General features: G+C 37.4%; 1 protein-coding gene across 3 annotated transcripts in view; it reads left to right on the top strand.

Moving 5' to 3' along the window:
* PLCH1 (phospholipase C eta 1) overlaps positions 1–16,696 on the top strand; it is a 124,454-nt gene extending 107,758 nt beyond the window's left edge. Inside the window, exons 16-22 of one of the 3 annotated variants that reach the window (XM_063442571.1) lie at positions 3,975–4,059; positions 7,128–7,274; positions 7,422–7,501; positions 10,431–10,490; positions 10,894–11,251; positions 13,897–13,919; positions 14,223–14,352. In XM_063442571.1, the coding sequence (XP_063298641.1) occupies positions 3,975–4,059; positions 7,128–7,274; positions 7,422–7,501; positions 10,431–10,490; positions 10,894–11,251; positions 13,897–13,919; positions 14,223–14,258 (789 nt within the window). In that variant the 3' untranslated portion in view covers positions 14,259–14,352. Of the gene's footprint in view, positions 1–3,974; positions 4,060–7,127; positions 7,275–7,421; positions 7,502–10,430; positions 10,491–10,893; positions 11,252–13,896; positions 13,920–14,222 lie in introns of all 3 variants that reach the window. The other 2 variants (XM_063442572.1, XM_063442570.1) reach the window with 2 other exon arrangements.
* The last annotated feature ends 1,946 nt before the right edge of the window (positions 16,697–18,642 follow it).

The raw sequence follows: 18,642 nt of genomic DNA, 5'->3' as shown, positions 1-18,642 counted from the left end.
CCTTCCCCTCTATTTGCCCCCCTCCTTCCCCTCTATTTGCCCCCCTCCTTCCCCTCTATTTGCCCCCCTCCTTCCCCTCTATTTGCCCCCCTCCTTCCCCTCTATTTGTCCCCCTCCTTCCCCTCTATTTGTCCCCCTCCTTCCCCTCTATTTGTCCCCCTCCTTCCCCTCTATTTGCCCCCCTCCTTCCCCTCTATTTGCCCCCCTTCCCCTCTATTTGCCCCCCTTCCCCTCTATTTGCCCCCTTCCTTCCCCTCTATTTGCCCCCCCTCCTTCCCCTCTATTTGCCCCCCTTCCCCTCTATTTGCCCCCCTCCTTCCCCTCTATTTGCCCCCCTCCTTCCCCTCTATTTGTCTCCCTCCCTTCCCCTTCTGTGTGACTGCTGACCTTGTTACAGGAGGACTGAGGGAGGGGGCGGAGCTAACTACCAAGCTCCCTCGCGGTTCCCATAATTCCCAGCATGGACACATCATAGAGTAGTGATTACTCTATGATGTGGCTGAGCTGGGAATTCTGGGAACCGCGAGGGAGCTTGGTAGTTAGCTCCGCCCCCTCCCTCAGTCCTCCTGTGCTGACAGCTATGCTGCTGTCAGTATCAGTGAGTGTGCCGCCGGACTGGTTAGCCGGCCGCCCGGCACACTCACTGATACTGACAGCTGTCAGCACAGGAGATGGTGCCGCCGGCCGCAAGGTGAGTAATCACCTCTGAGTGTGCCGCCGGACCGGCCACCCGGCAGCACCGACATGCGGCCGGCGGCCGCGATTTTATTAAAATATAGGGAGCAGGGCTCCCTCTCCATCTCCAGCCCCCCAGGTGCCGCGGCCCACCGGGAAATTTCCCGGTATCCCGGTGGGCCAGTCCGGCCCTGTATGTATCCAATGCATAGCTAAACCTCTGCAACATTCAGTATAAGAACGATCCAGAAAACAAAATAAGTTAAAAACAACAACAACCTTCAAAGCTCTATTGCTATGTGATAATTAGATATTAAGTGCAACAAATGTAATTGACTATGATAAAAATATATTAAAATATATACAATAAGAAATGCAATATTGATCAATGTACAATGAATCGAATATTAGAAATGTCACTTAACAAAATACTTGAGGAATAAATTTGTGCATGATGCACTATGAGTTGTTTATAGGTATATACTATGTAGTGGCTGGTTTAACCATTACATTGATCATATGTGCAAAACTCTATTCTAAACTGTGAGGGGTCCCCTTTTATATTCCAAATAAAAACTAGTAACTCACAGTAGGTTGCAGTCAGTGACTGTCATAGACCTGGACAGCTTGCGTGGAGCTGCTCAGAAAAGCAAGCAATTATATAGAAACATAGAAACATAGAATGTGACAGCAGATAAGAACCATTCGGCCCATCTAGTCTGCCCAATTTTCTAAATACTTTCATTAGTCCCTGGCCTTATCTTATAGTTACGATAGCCTTATGTCTATCCCACGCATGCTTAAACCCCCTCGCTGTGTTAACCTCTACCACTTCAGCTGGAAGGCTATTCCATGTGTCTACTACTCTCCCTGTCAAATAATACTTCAGTAAATTATTTAAAAAAATTTGCCCTTTAATTTAAGACTATGTCCTTTTGTTGTGGTAATTTTTCTTCTTTTAAATAAAGTTCTTTACTGTGTTGATTCCCTTTATGTATTTTAATGTTTCTATCATATCCCCCCGTCTCGTCTTTCCTCCAAGCTATACATGTTAAGTTCCTTTAATCTTTTCTGGTAAGTTTTATCCTGCAATCCATGAACCAGTTTAGTAGCCCTTCTCTGAATGCTTTCCAAAGTATCAATATCCTTCTGGAGATATGGTCTCCAGTACTGTGTACAATACTCCAAGTGAGGTCTCACCAGTGTTCTGTACAATGGCATGAGTAATTCCCTCTTTCTACTGCTAATACCTCTCCCTATACAACAAAGCATATCTTAAACCATACATGTTCATTTATCCAGGGACACTTTTCTTTTTACTTCGTCTTTACTTTGCCTATGAAAGAAGCAACAAATAGCTAAAATGTAAATAATTGTAGAGAAAAAAACAAAGAAACTGTGTTTAAGAAAGGCGCTTTAACAGTAATATATAACAAAAAGCAGCTCAACACACGTGCAGATATCCCAATCCTACACAAGTAGATACAAAGAAAGGTGACCTTGGTGGATAATACCGCCACAAAAAAGAAAAGGAGAATCACTCAGTGGAGCGCTGAATTCAGTATCTTAACCCTAATATTATTGGGGAGACCATAAATCACTTGTAGATATAGTATGTCTATATAAAAAAGATCAAAACATATAATGGTGCAGTATGCCAATGCACTTATGAAAAAAAGAATAAAGGAGGGAGTGTATATTCAACTCACATATGGAGATAGGCTCAAATCACGACAGCCTGTGGTATATATAGTTATACCAAACCTCCTCCAGATAGACAGCTCACAAATATAGGGATATATGTGGAAAAAACACAAAATATCCTAGTGCAGATATGTATGTACAGGTGAACACTCAAGAGCAGTAGTGCATGAAAGGTGCTCACCTGAATAGGAGCCTGTTGTACTAGGCTCTATGTATATGAACCTCTGTGCCTTTAAGGGAGGCACTAGCCCTCTTGTATCAGGATCCAGGAAGCAGTAGGAGATCCACACAGATGGTATATATATAAAGTAACAATTTATTTAGATTTACAAAAAAAGATCATTAAAAACCATAATAGGGATATACCAGTATAAAAATCAATGTGCAGATCTTCCTTGGTAGTCCGAGACGCGTTTCGCCAGTCAGGCTTTCTCAATCAGGACTGATAAGTGAACAGCTGTGAGAGACACACCTCTGTACGACACGCGGCATGATTGGCCGCCGAACGTAAGCATACACCAATCAAGCGGACGATCCAGTAATTTAAGTGCCGCCCATCCAGGAAGCAATTTTATCCGATTGAGAAAGCCCGACCGGCGAAACGCGTCTTGGCCTACCAAGGAAGATCTGCACATTGATTTTTATACTGGTATATCCCTATTATGGTTTTTAATTATCTTTTTTTGTAAATCTAAATAAATTGTTACTTTATATATATATCATCTGTGTGGATCTCCTACTGCTTCCTGGATCCTGATAAAAGAGGGCTAGTGCCTCCCTTAAAGGCACAGAGGTTCATATACATAGAGCCTAGTACAACAGGCTCCTATTCAGGTGAGCACCTTTCATGCACTGCTTCTCTTGAGTGTTCGCCTGTACATACATATCTGCACTAGGATATTTTGTGTTTTTTCCACATATATCCCTATATTTGTGAGCTGTCTATCTGGAGGAGGTTTGGTATAACCCTATATACCACAGGCTGTCGTGATTTGAGCCTATCTCCAGGCTCTTTAATATGTGAGTTAAATATACACTCCCTCCTTTATTCTTTTTTTCATAAGTGCATTGGCATACTGCACCATTATATGTTTTGATCTTTTTTATATAGACCTACTATATCTACAAGTGATTTATGGTCTCCCCAATAATATTAGGGGTAAGATACTGAATTCAGTGCTCCACTGAGTGATTCTCCTTTTCTTTTTTTTTGTGGCGGTATTATCCACCAAGGTCACCTTTCTTTGTAAATAATTGTACACTGTGTTACATTCCATTCGTTTGTTCTCTGATTAATTAATAGAAAATTTGAATTGAGTAAACATAGTTCATTTTAGTCAATAAAAGAAAACAATTAGAAATAAATACAGACTAAAACTTGTTGGACCGTGTTATGTTGAAAAATGGCACAGTGAGAAAAATTGATTCCTGTTCACAGTGTTAAAAAAATCGCTTTTTCGTTTTTCTCTCATCAGTATGTATTCCAAATTATGTATGTCTCAGTCTTCCGTGATACACCATACGTTGCCTTCATGATATTCCAGTTTGTTTCAGTTAAGTGCTTTGATAAATTTAAGCCATTTCTTCAATGACAGATTATTGACCCTTTTGTGGAAGTGGAAATCATTGGACTGCCTGTGGATTGCTGTAAGGAACAAACACGAGTTGTTGATGACAATGGTTAGTTGCTACCTGTGTTAATCAACACAATGCCTACATAATGACATTTTTACAAAGTTTAGTTAATTTCAGCTCTATTAGGTAATACTAATACATAGTTTGTTATCTCTACTATGACCTTTTTGGGACTTTTGTTACAAATTAACTTTTTTAATGCTTGTTGTTAACTGTTAAAGTTAACAATTTTTTAAAAAAGTGTTTATATGTCTAGAGATTTACATGTGTGCCCAGTGATTTTATTTACCATGTTACAATGAATTGAAAAAACAATCTAGAACTGTGTTAACGTGATGTGGTAGGCTGAGTCTTTGATCATCATGTGAATGGAGAGCAAAATCATTTATACATATGTGTTTTTAATAGTACATCATTTTATATAATTTAAACATTCTATCTCTGATTCTTTCTCTGCTATGGTCGATTTCATCTCTGAGTGTCTCTCTTATTGTTTTCCATGTTAATCTTCTTTTCTTTGTTACCAGCTTTTTAACATTGCATGTATCTCTCCGTCTGCCTATATCGTTTTCTATTTGTCTCTGCATCGTTCTATATTTTATCCCTTTCTCTCTCTTAGTCAATTTTTGTACTTTATCACTTAACATTTCCACCTCTTTATCTTTGTTTCTCCCTTTCCCATTTATCTCTTTCAGCTCTCTCTAAAGTCTGTGTTTTATGTTGTAATCTCAAACTCACTGTTATACCACTCTCTCTCAGGCTCCCTTTGGTGTTTCACTGGTCTGCCTGTTTTTTCTCACCCATCTCATATTATGTTTGCCTACTTCTGTTTTGCAGTCACTTCATCTTTCTCCTCATATCTCTGCATTCTCCTTTGTTTCATGTCTTTTGTCTGAGATCACTTTGTTAGTCCCCCCCTATCCTGACCCCCTTACCTTTTAGCCACTGTCTTTATTTTAACCTAACCATTTTTATAATTCTCTGTGTTCAAAATGGTTTATTCTTCCACTAAACTACCAGGGGATGAAGGGATGAGGCACAACAAAAGGTAGCAAAGAAAGGGGCTCTTTTCTACCTTTTGTTGTGGCTCATCCCTTCATCCCCTGGTAGTTTAGTGGAAGATGAGTGAGTAATTAGCATTAGCTCACTTGATTTTTACTCTCTATTCCTACATATCGATCTGTGGGAGGATTTTAAGAAATTCTGCCTTATGACATGACTCATATCATAGTGCCATACAATGCACACCAGGAGGGAACATAAATACAGTGAGAAATGAGTGGGGAAAGGCTCCATTATGTCACTCCATCGCTAAGCACCAAGGATGCACTGGTCCATGGTTCCCTTACTCCCTCTCCCTTCGGAAGCTTATGACGGTCAGTACTGCTACGCAGTGCAGTGTTCTCCAGCCTTCATCCCAGCAGTGGGAAGCGTGGAACGAAGTCTCCACAAATTCTCACTGAACTCTAGCCAACAGGTTGAATATGTTCACCTTGTTTAACATCTCTGTTCTAGAACACATTTAATTCAGATGCTGTGCAAGCACAATATGACCAAATAGTGTTTTATAAAAATGGCATACTTGAACCAAATGTGAAAGATTGCAACTATACATATTTGCCAAATGAACAAATGTCATATACATACTATTGTGTGTGTGTTTTTTTTTGTTTTGTTTTAAATGGGACCCTTTAGAGTCCTATAAAGAGAGGAAAAGGATGTCACTCAGATACTGAAATGGCTGTGTTGTCTAAAGACAACACAATCATTTCAGTATCTGAGTGGCATCCTATGGTTTTAAATCAAACTATGGTTTTAAATCAAACTGGCCCACTCCCCAGCACCTTCAGCCAATCACAGCGGTCCTTGGTTGGATAAAATTGTCATTGATTATAAATGCGGATGAGGAGGGGGCAGTCTCTAGGGATCAGGGATAGTCTGTTTTCTTTTTTCTTTTGAAAAGGGTCCGGTGACTATCAGAAACATAACCACTGCACCACTGTGTTTGGAGTGCCCCTTTAACAATCATCTACTAATTCACTTTCTTCCACATTCAAATAAAACAGTACTAGGTGTAATTTGGGGATGAAAACATTAGACACAGGATGCTGACTTCCTACTAATTAAAATGAACAAGATAATATATGTAATTTTCAGCAAAAGGAGATTTATGTTTTAACAAAAGAGTAATTTTGTAAAGGTTTAATGTGACCTGAAATCCAGGCATTTTAATTTAAGCAATGTTTTGTTCTATTAATCTACTAACAAGATATAGTGAAAGCATGTACAAGTTTCCAAAATGTAACATTTTAATAAAACACAAAAGAAGTGCATTATTAGAAATTACTTTTATCTGTAATAGCATTTCTTCTAACTCCTCCGCATGTTTTTTCAACCATATATTCCCGACTTCGGAGCTCATTACAGCAGCCCATACCATATTGGATTTCCAAATTACAGCTTGTCCACCTGCAGTCATGCAGTAATCATGTCTTGCTATTCATTACAGCAGGTGCAATGGAATGAATTAGACCAGATCCGTCATACCAATAGCTGGATTTTTACACAGATAATGGTACACTAGAAAGTGGACAGTGAGCTTAATTAACAAGAACATACATTTCCCTGGTCAATCTTATCTCCTAATCGCCATATTTTCATCTTCTCACATTAGGCCACTCCATTGCCATATAGGTAGGGAAATTAAAAATTAACGTTTCTATGAAGCAAATTAATAAGATCTAGTAGTAAATTAAGCTTTCATATTTAACGCCAAACAGTTCTTGGTAATCTGTTACAAAAATGAGACTCTGGTCTGGTGTAGCACTTGGCAAGAACAATTTATATTCAAACCATTCTGAGTATTACCAAAAAATAATTTATGTCAATGTATGCAATGGCTGGTGAATGACCGGTGTACTGTAGCTTGCACAGTTATTTCTGTAGCCTATGCATACTGTATTCTGCAAGCCATGGGCAAGTAGCATGTTTATTTCAGCTAATTGAGCATTGATGGGCAATTTCTATGTTCAGAGTGTCATGAGAAATGCATTTAAAGATGTTCATATACAGTGTTCTTTTGTTCTCAATATATATTTGCTGGCCTTTTTCAGGTTTCAATCCTGTGTGGGAGGAAACTCTCACCTTTACCGTTCATATGCCAGAAATTGCGTTGGTGCGGTTTTTGGTTTGGGACCATGATCCAATTGGACGGGATTTTGTAGGCCAAAGAACTGTGGCTTTTAGCAGTCTTATGCCTGGTAAGCACCCTCTGTACCAGTTTTAATGAATTGCCTTTATTTTATTGTTGTATGGGTATCTCTTAGTCTAACTCAACATCATAGTCATGAATAGCCAGCTGAATGCCATTTATGTGCCTTGCTAAAGCCTGTCTTCCATTCTAATAGGGTATCGCCACGTCTACTTGGAAGGTCTCACTGAAGCTTCCATATTTGTCCATATCACAATAAATGAAATATATGGCAAAGTAAGTAAACATTTCTGTTTTGCAATGTTTCACAGTCATATTGTTAGGCATGATGTATGCTCAATTCAGCTTCAAATCGAACAATGCAAGTATGTATCACAATATAGATAGATATGTGCCAGCCTGTATTTATAGGTGGTTTGTTTTTCTTACGGGGCAGAGGAATGTGTGGGCGCCTCAAGGGCATGCACTAAGCACTATGCACCAGAGCTCATTGTAGTGGTTATGTTGCAAGAAGACTGTCGGTGTCATCCACGTGTTTCTCGTTAAAGCATTTTGAAGGAGTTTGAGAGTCTGGCTTCACTAGTGCATTAAGTACAGGTTCTCTGCTGCCACTTTGATAATGCAGACGTTTTCCACATTATCCATGCAGAGTTGTAAAACCTTGGAGAGCAGTGACCGGCTGTGAGCACTGGGGTGTCCCAGCCCACTAGTCGCTGGTTATCATTAGCATCCAGGGACGGACCGCTTTGGAAGGCTAATGCAAATTGCTTCCCTGGGTAGCAGCAAATAGACTGTTTTTAGTACCACAATGTTCTGTTTTGTTTTTGTCAGTTTTTTTTGTCAAACTGCTCAAATTTTATTTTAATACTTTTTTTTGTTAATTATTTAGGGTGCCCCTAAGGACTTATTTCATCATATCACCACAACCATTACAATAATATTGTAGTGGCTGTGGTACTTAGTGTCCCTTTAATCCTTTTTCTAGCTGTGTGTATCAAGTATAGGCATTGACAATATTTACATTCAGTGGTTTATAGATGAGAGGGTAGTACCTTACTGAGAGGGTAGTGGATGCATGGAATAGCCTTCCAGCTGAAGTGGTAGAGGTTAACACAGTAAAGGAGTTTAAGCATGCGTGGGATAGGCATAAGGCTAACCTAACTATAAGATAAGGCCAGGGACTAATGAAAGTATTAAGCAAATTGGGCAGATTAGATGGGCCGAATGGTTCTTATCTGCCGTCACATTCTATGTTTCTATATTTCTAAAAATAATATAGTACGGCTAGTTTCAGCTGGTCATATTAAATCCACAAGTGTTTCTTCTAGTTGCCACAGATTTATTATGCAAATTCAAGTTATCTCATGTATATTTGTAAATGTGTGTGTGTATGTATGTATGTATATATATATATATATATATATATGTGTGTGTGTGTGTGTGTGTGTGTGTGTGTGTGCATGTGTGTATATATATATATATATATATATATATATATATATATATATATATATATAGTTTGTGTGTTTCTTTATTTTATCCTCCAATATTAACTGGGACAAGCTTACTGGCTGGCACTATGGCGTTTAATACAAAGGCATTACATTGCTGTAATTAACACTATGTTGATTGAACTTACTGGTTATTTTTTATTTTCCAAAGTATGAGGTTATTCTGAAAATATTGATTGTATACATCTGCAAATAGTGCTGTTATAGGTAAAGATAGCAGGAGACTGTGTGTGTGTGTTTCTATATATAAACACATTAAATGTATAGCATTTATCCATGAGATTAAGTATTGCTGAAAAATAACATTTGAACAACTGTTATGCAGCAGGAACTAAAATTTATGAAAGAAAATTGACATTAAACCATCTGCTTAATAACTATGTATGCTATTAAAAAAACACTATTACTAAATTCAGTGTGTGAAAAATATCAGTTATTTACACTCAAAAGTAAGGAGCCAGTAAAACTAGACACTCAGTGTATGCGCATGTGGGACATTATAGGGTCAGGCAGCAACCTAAAGAATCTATTAGTGGCAACCAGGGTATTCCAATATTAAGCATAGAAAAAGAAAACAAAAAACAAAACAACAATAGTGCAACCTTTATATATAATAAATATGGTAAGACTGAGACTCAAACTCACTTGATTCTGAGCTAGACAAGGGGATCAGCCGGAAAGTGCCTAATGGCTGTAAATGGTTGGCACAAAGTCAAAAAGCCTCCTGCATACAAAGGGTGTGGCACAGGTCATAAGCTCCAAAACTTTCTTAAAATAACAAAGCCATATAAATGTTTAACCTCTTGACAATGAGGCTTCCTCAGTGTCACAATAAAATCGGCACATATGAATACATTCATGCTTCATTATGGTAATTAGTTACAGAAGTGAGGAGGTTAGTGTTTTCTGCAGAGCCTGCTTGATTTCCTTTAGCTCCCTTCCTTGTCACCTGACCTCCAGTCCCGATCTTGTCGTCATTGTTCTGATCACGTGTTGCTTTATTGCCATATGGATCCTTCTATGGAATACAAATCCGAGCCTCATTCTCATCATAAAACATTTGTCAGTGTCGGATGTGATTTAATGTACTGAGTTTATTTGGAACACATAAGTGTTTGCACCGAATGTCTCTCAGTGTCAAATGTGTGGATTCGAAATAACAAATATCAATTATAAAATATGTAATTATGAAATAAATGATATAACTTCTTTCTAAATTGACTCCCCCATGAATCAAAGTATCCAGTTAATATAAGTACGTCATGCTGTAAGCGTGCGAGATGACATACGTAAGCATGACTAATGACGCAAGCTGAAAATACAGATCCATAGCAACCATACGCCATAGTGTAGTGAAAATTACTGAAGGCAAAGAAAAAAGAAATATGGAGGAGCTCCATATTGTTTTTCTTAATTTTTTTTTTCTTATTACCAACTATTTTGCCTTTTAGACGATAACACACATACAAGCACTGCCACTTATTTCAAGTTATTCTTAGTATTTTTTCGTAGAGGAACACACTTCTTTTCTGGTGAATTACAATTGTATATTATTTTATGTTTCTGTACACACTTAGTTTTTTTTTTCTTTTTGCGCTATTTATGTACTTTTTGCACATATTGGTTTAATAACGATGTATGTTGGCGCAACGTTGAATAAATATGCTAAAAATTAACATTTCTTTCCATTTCAGTGGAGTCCTTTAATCCTCAATCCAAGTTATACTATATTGCACTTTCTAGGAGCCACAAAGGTAGACATCATGGTTTTGTATCTGAGTGCCAATTACCTACAGCATGACATCAAAATATCATTGCCCATCACTCAAGCTTTGATTTCTGAGCTCTGCGTGGACACATACATCCCATATGTTTACTATTGTAGTTCCACATTGTAATCTGTCACTGTCATGCATTGTGTAGATCAGTGTCACCACCAATTAGGAAATGCATGAAGCCAGAGTTATAATGGTCATGACGTAATGACTTGAAGCTCTTCATATATGCATGAGTTTGTCATTAGGTCAAGTTTTATTCACAATTCTTTGCCCAGGTAGCTCTTGTGTTTCCTTCTTACATCCATAATTAATATAAAACATATTGTGCTTATAAAACTATCTACCAGACTTGTAAAATTCTCTATTATGCTTTTTACAGAACAGGCAATTTATTGGGCTTAAAGGGTTCTTCAATAAGAATTCGAAACACGGCTCAGTCGAGAGCAATGGTCATATACGTAAACGATCAATCAGTGAGCGCATCTTACGACGCACTGCCAGTGCGCCAGCAAAAGGCAGAAAGAAAACCAAGATGGTGTTTCAAGAATCTACAGAGAGTAAAGACATTTGTTGTGAGATATCTGGCACTAAAGAAAAAGAGGCTGTAATAAGGAGAACCTCCAGGAGCCTACAGGCTCGCCCTGTGTCGATGCCAGTTGACAAGCTTCTTCTTGGACCTTTTGAACCCTCCACATCAGACACTTCCAAAGATACCAAACAACATGACATATCTTCAGGTAATAATGCTTACAATTCATCCTGTATGATATTATGTGTGAACATTGTAGAAGGTTTAATAAAAAAAAAAAAAAAGTTCTATATGTAATATTTCAGTAAACTGTTAAACTGTAAGCCTTGAAGAGTGACTAGATAAATGTAAAATAGAAGAGTTGGAAAAATTTACCAATTCAACTAATTTGACATTATAATTTTTTTCAATGCAAATTTACCCTGTTTCACCAAGAAACCCTTATGCCATAGGTTTTCACAGAAAATTTGTTTTAATTACACATTATTCTGTAATGCATGTTTTATTCGGGGCTGTGAAAAAAACATTAATTTTGGGACTAAGTTCTGAGTAATACCAGACAGAACCAGTTGACTGTTTTAATGAATGCTCTGTTCTTAGATGTTTACCCCATGGTTTTCCTGACACTATGTGATATGACTGGGTAGCCTGAGGGTTAAGAATTGCAGACTACAAAAATACCAGTGGAAGTGTATTGCTTTAAAGAGTAATGGAAACTTAAAGAGGTACTATAGGCATCAAAACAGGTTCAGCTTAATGAAGCAGTTTGGGTGTACAGAGCACTGCTCAATTCACTGCCATTTAGGAGTTAAATCACTTTTGTTTCTGTTCATGCACTCCTAGCTACCCCTCCCCTGGCTGTTTCTGACACAGCCTACGTGAACCAAATGGTTTCATTTTCAATAAAATGTTAACCTATTTTATACGTTTTCACCTCCTGCTCTGTAAATTGAACTTTAATCACATAGATAAGGCTCCTGCGGGGTCTAAAAGGCTATTACAAGAGTAAGAGATAAGACGTTCTAGATTAAACAGACTGTGTAATAAAGGAACATAAAATATCTAGGTTCCTTCATGAAGTGTTAAGGAAGGCTGAGCAAGTCACATGCAGGGAGGTGTGATTAGGGCTTTATAAACAAAGTGATTTAAAGTGGCATTGTCACCTCCCTCCACCACAAACTCAATATTACATTATTATTTATTTTATCTATTAAATTACAACCCAGTTAAACCATATACTGAGACAAAGTAGGGACAACTGAGAGCCATTACGAGTGACCGCTACAGAGATATTAGCTGTGTCTTTGAAGGATCCCACGGTCTCGCAGGATGCTCCATAGACCTCAATGCTGCACTCTTGTGCATGCCTGAGAGTACAGCAGTGACGTTGGCTCTTTGGGCTCAAGCTCCAGGAGTGGAAGAGGAGAGGCTGTGAGAAGATGGTGTTTCCCCTGAGGAACAAGTTCAGGTAAGTAAATCTTACATTTCCCTGCCCACCTGACCAGTGGACCACCAGCTTTGAAGTCACTATCTGGGTTCTTTGCAAATTATGCAAAGCCCACAAACTGTGACAGTGCCGCTTTAACTCTTAAATGTCAGAGAGAGGCTGCAAGGGCAAGATCTATACACCAAATCTGCTTAACCCCTTAAGGACACATGACGTGCCTGACACGTCATGATTCCCTTTTATTCCAGAAGTCTGGTCCTTAAGGGGTTAAATAAAGGAACACTATAGGGCCAGGATCAATGTATTTCTGACCTTATAGTGTTAAAACCTCCATTTAGGTGGCTTGCCCCTCCATTGTCCCCCTTAAAAGGTAAGAAAATAACCTTTTTTCCATGGTTGCGTGGGGACGCAAATTATGCCATAGGAAAAGCATTGGATTGGCAGAGATTGTCAAGGAGGCAGAGCCAAACACCAGCATGGCCATTTAGCATCTCCTCATAGAGATGTATTGAATCAATGCATCTCTATGGCGAAAGTTAAGCATCATCATTGCTGAAGAGTTACCACGAGAGGTGTTCCTAGGCACTAATGTAAACACCTCCTTTTCTCTGAAAAGGCAGTGCTTACAGTAAAAAGCCTGCAGAGTCTGACTATACTCACCAGAAACACTACATTAACCCACAACTTCTGGAATAAAAGGGAATCATGACGAAATATATCCGTCATGTGTCCTTAAGGGGTCAAACTGTAGTTGTTATGGTGACTATAGTGTCCTTTTAAGCTAAAGTTGTTTTGGGGACTATAGTGCCCCTTTAATATCAAGCACTTAAGTTTAACAAATAGTTATTTTGTAAAAAAAAAATTAAATTTGTTATCGTAATGGGTTTCTGACTATGATGAATGTACAATGTACCACTGCCGTTTCAATTATAGTATTGCATAGGAAATAAAATGAAAAGTGACATTTGGTTGATCTTCAAAATGAGATAGTGAACAGTCCTATTCACAATTTTAGGTATCACAAGGTTTCTTTTTCTGAACATTGTAGTGTATTTAATATAAATAAATCATATATAAGTATATGCCATTATTTATATGAACTACCAGGTTATTTTTGGGATCCATTAAAAATAATTTAGTAGATATAACCCAAAATATGCCCATACTTTGCTTTGTATGTATTCTGTAGGGGTATATGACATGTTGGTTTTTAAGAGCTGCTGATCAAGTCTCTTTAGCTGCTGCAAGCCCTCTGGTTTTCCCCATGTGTGTGTGATATATACTGGTCTTATGTATTGGTCATGTTTTCTTATTGCATTACATATTATTTTTATGCAAAAGAACTGTATTGTCTTAAGATGTTCTCTCATTTTAACAGAGATATCTTGTTATGTTTTATAGTACAGATCTGACTAGGAAACTACATAAGGTAATGGAATGTATTCAGTATGGTATCATATTACCAATACTTTCAGCAGTTATTACATCACATGTTGGATGTAATAGACATTTAAAGGAAATGTCGATCATGTGATCGCCGTTGGTCATAAATTCATTTCATATTGAAAGTTGTTTACACTGTGCACAAAATCATAACGGTGTTTTTCTGCCACTTAAGCAAAATTTCCATTTTTCATTTGTCTGTGTGAAATCAAAATTACAAAGTATGGTCTTTTATTTGCCAGACATTCAGAGTATTTGATTTGTTTTTTTTTGTGTTTTGGTATAATAGGAGGAATGGACATTAGAGGCTCGGGGAAACTGCTAACTGAAGATGTGGATATATCAATACCTGGAAATCAAATTTCACCTTTTTTTGCATGTACTTCTAAAAATCCATGCCAGAATAAAGTCACACCACATGAGCACATTGTACATAAAAAATGGAAAAGTTTACATTTAGACTGTGTGCTGCAAAGTGATGATATCAGGGAGTTTGATGATACTTTTACAAGTGAATTAGAAGATAACGATGACCACCTAAAACAAACCGGCTCCACATTTGACATTCCTAGAGAAAATATGGTTAAAGATTATGACACAAAGTTTGAAACGGTTTCTATTAATGATTTATCAAGTACCATGTGCACAGACATCAATAATTTACATTCAACTGAAGCCATGTCCGAAAATGATATTTCTAATATAATTAGTGAAGTACCATCTGTAGATCGGAGTGAACTTGGCAGTTCAATGTCTGAATTAATCAGGCAGTTTGAAGTCACCGATGACAAAACTACTTTGACTTGTGTCTCAAGCTTACAAGAGCCAAATAGCCACACTAAGTTTAGTGGATATTCTGACATTTTCACAGCTTGCCTGTACACACCTAAAAAGTGTGTTTCAAGTTTAAATAATGTTGAAAAGTCCTTATTCTCAACAGCTGACACTACGATATTCTCCAGCCCAGAGACATCTGAATATTCAGTCTATACAATCATTCATGAAGAAGACTTATCTCTTGATGCCAATTGCAAATTGATGGATGCAAATGTTGCCAATCGAGTTAGACAATCAGAACCTAATATCAGCAGCTCACCATATGTATCAACCTATCCTGAATTACAACCAAAGTCAACAAAAACTGAGCAAGCACATTTTGAAGGGCTAGTGAACATGGATTCATTTACTCATAGCAATTATACTCAAAATATCCCTACAGGAACACATGTAAACACCAGTAAGAATAGTTCCATACATAATGGAACTCAAGATATTCCAACAAATCCTCATATCACTCAAGAAAAAGACATACGGCTGCAATCTACTAATTTGTGTTTAAACCAGACATGGAACACAGAGAAAAATGCAAAGAAGTTATTCCAAAATCATATGTCACACACTGATGCCCACAGACCTACAGATAACACAATTAGTAATCCTCATATGACCGTTAAACGGCAAGAGTTTTGTAAGTCACATCAAAATCTAGAATCTCTATACCACAAACACCATCTGCAATATGTCCCTCAAAAAGTCATTGTACAGAACTCCAGTTCCAGTTCCACATTTAACAATTCCAAATCTCTAGCACTCCACGGAAACAAGCAATCTAATTCATGCAAGTCAAAGAGTCTTGGGGATCTGACCTCAGAGGATATCTCCTGTAATTTTGAGAGCAAATACAAGAGAATTAACAAAGGTTTTCTGTCTTCAGGCATTGTAGAAGAAAATGCATCTCTGGCAAAGAGTAGACATCAATCCTCGGATGCATTGACAGAACAGTTGCGTAAACTGATGTCTTTTGACCAAGAAGACTTTAGTAAGCCACAGTGTCATGAACATGAAGAAGTGGACATTCCTAAGCCTCTATCTCGGAAGCTGTCTTCTAGAAGTCAGAGCAGGGTCAGGAACATTGCTAACCGTGCCAAGGAACGACAGGAGGCCAATAAAATGAAACACAGCACCTCTAATCTAAATGAAGTTGTTTTTCGAAACAAACCACCTACTTCTTCTCAGCCTGTAAACAGACATTCAACCGGATCTTATATAGCCAGTTACTACAGCAACCTTAATAATGAAAGGCTTGAAGGAAGAGGCATACCAGAAGGTGCATGTAATTCTCAAACCTATAGATATAATGATACCTTTTGTATAGATCGTTTCAATTATCCGACTGATCCAAGCAATATTGATGAACCAGAAATTTATTTCCTACTGAGATTGTAAATATATATAGGGTCTCCAATTTAATGTTGTTTACAAGATGTTTTATTTCATTTGAAATATATTATTAGAAAGTACTCATTTGGCCTTTTTTAACCCATTGAGTGCCGGGGCCTCCACGTGGATTTCAAAGGGTGAAATAACAACATTTTGTTTTTTAAAAAAATGGTTTTTAACAGTTTTTAGTTAAATAGGTTAGTCTTCCTTGGGTTTCACCCCTTGAGTGCCAGCGTGGTGTGCAATTTATTATATTGTAAACTGCTGTACCCCTCTCCGGCATTCAAAGGGTCAGGGCTACTCTTAATGTTAACAACTTTGTAAATATATTCTTGTACTTTTTAATATAAATGCATCATTTTTAATTATAAATTTTATTTGGGGAAAAGCAGGGAGCTATGTGCATGCAGTCATCCTGGAAGCTCATAGTCTATTAAATGTAATGTGCATGTACATTATAACAAAACAATATAGTAAATTTGCACAGACGGCAAAAAAAAAAAGATCATTGCAATAAAAAATATATGTCTCTATTTCTTTTTATTATTTATCTATTGTGGCGTCACAATATAAAGTATACAACATGTTTGAATAAAATAATAGAATATCATCAGGTTCACTTATACATAAAAAGATTTCTTGCAATATTTGTGTTACATAGTTACATAGCTAAAAAAAGAGACTTGCGTCCATTAAGTTCAGCCTTCCTCACATTTATTTTTTGCTGTTGATCCAAAAGAAGGCAAAACCCCCCCAGTTTGAAGCACCTCCAATTTTGCAACAAACTAGGAAAAAAATTCCTTCTTCACCCCAGAATGGCAGTCAGATTTTTCCTTGGATCAAGCAGTTATTACCCTACATTGAAAGAGTATATCCTTGAATATTCTGTTTTTGCAAGTATGCATCTAGTAGCTGTTTGAATATATGTATGGACTCTGATAAAACCACTTCTTCAGGCAGAGAATTCCACATCCTTATTGTTCTTACAGTAAAAAAAACCTTTCCTTTGCCTTAGACGAAATCTTCTTTCTTCCAGTCTAAATGCATGACCTCTTGTCCTATGTAAAGTCCGGTTTGTGAATAGATTTCCACACAATGGTTTGTATTGGCCCCGAATATATTTGTATAATGTTATCATATCCCCTCTCAGGTAACGTTTTTCTAAACTAAATAGGTTTAAATTTGTTAATTTGTTTCTTCATAGCTGATATGTTCCATTCCTTTTATTCATTTTGTAGCCCGCCTCTGCACTTTTTCTAGTGCCACAATATCCTTCTTTAGAACAGGTGCCCAAAATTGCACAGCATATTCAATATGTGGTCTTACCAGTGATTTATAAAGAGGCAACATGAAATTCTCATTCCGCGACTGAATGCCATTTTTCATGCATGATAATACCTTACTGGCCTTAGCCACTGCAGTTGACATTGATAAAGGGAAACTCTACTCCCCCTGCCACACACCCCCTAAAAAACCCCAATATAAATCACTGTTTAGTAAATATATACAAAATTAAACATGCATGTATATAATTACACTTAAAAAAATATTTATTTGGAGTATATCTAAAAACAGCTTGGAAAAGCAACAAATCGCATGTATGCATTCTTTGCAAACCCTACCATGCTTTTTCTATTTGTTTAGAATTCTGCACTTTTTGTAAAATGAAAAAAAAAAAAGATGACAAACTCTTCACACACAAAGTACTTCAGCATTGAAATGCTTCTGGAGTATGCCTTGAATTGTATTAATTGACAGCTAGATTTTCTCTCTCAAGCTGATAAAAACTAAAAGTCATCCCTTTTAATTATTTGATCAGTTTATGTGCTCATGGCATTTGGATTCATTGAGGTTCTGAGTAAATCTGAACTTGCAAGCCTATTTTCAACTATTAACTGTGATTCAAATGGTATGATTAGCATCAGAGTACGTGAAAACAATGGTCACCTAAATCTACCTTAACCTTTTGAGCAAGTGGATTTGATTTCATACCTGCCAAGATTTTGTATTTTGTGAATAACAAATCTTCCTTTTTCAAACAACTTCAAAGGAACACCCCAAACACCCTTTTTCACACTTTAAAAAACTGTTTGTTTTTTTGGGCTACTTGCCAGATCCTTCTCATTTCTGAGCCTGATATGGGTGCAACTCTTGATTTAAGCAAAGAAATGTGGGGGAGAGGATATAAATGTCACATTTCCTCTAATTTAAGATGGGGAACATGGGAACTGACTCTGGTGGCCATGTGTATGATCAGTTGTATTTCAGATGGGTAAACAGTGCAAAATGGACATTGTGAGCATGACTGATTAATGGGCACCAAATGTTCTATACAGACAATTGTATTTACTATGTTAAATCCATGTCATATAGTTTCTTTCTGACATTGGACCATTGAAATTAAAGTAGAATTGCCATTTTAGTTGCATAAATTATAATAAGTAAGTCATCTCCAATTTATCAGAATAGCCCTCCCCTGGTCACACTCC

The sequence above is a fragment of the Pelobates fuscus genome, chromosome 2 (genome assembly GCF_036172605.1).
Source record: "Pelobates fuscus isolate aPelFus1 chromosome 2, aPelFus1.pri, whole genome shotgun sequence".
NCBI classification, from domain to species: Eukaryota; Metazoa; Chordata; class Amphibia; order Anura; family Pelobatidae; genus Pelobates; species Pelobates fuscus.
Note: the sequence above shows the minus strand (reverse complement) of the source record. Positions and strands in the feature narration are given on the sequence as shown.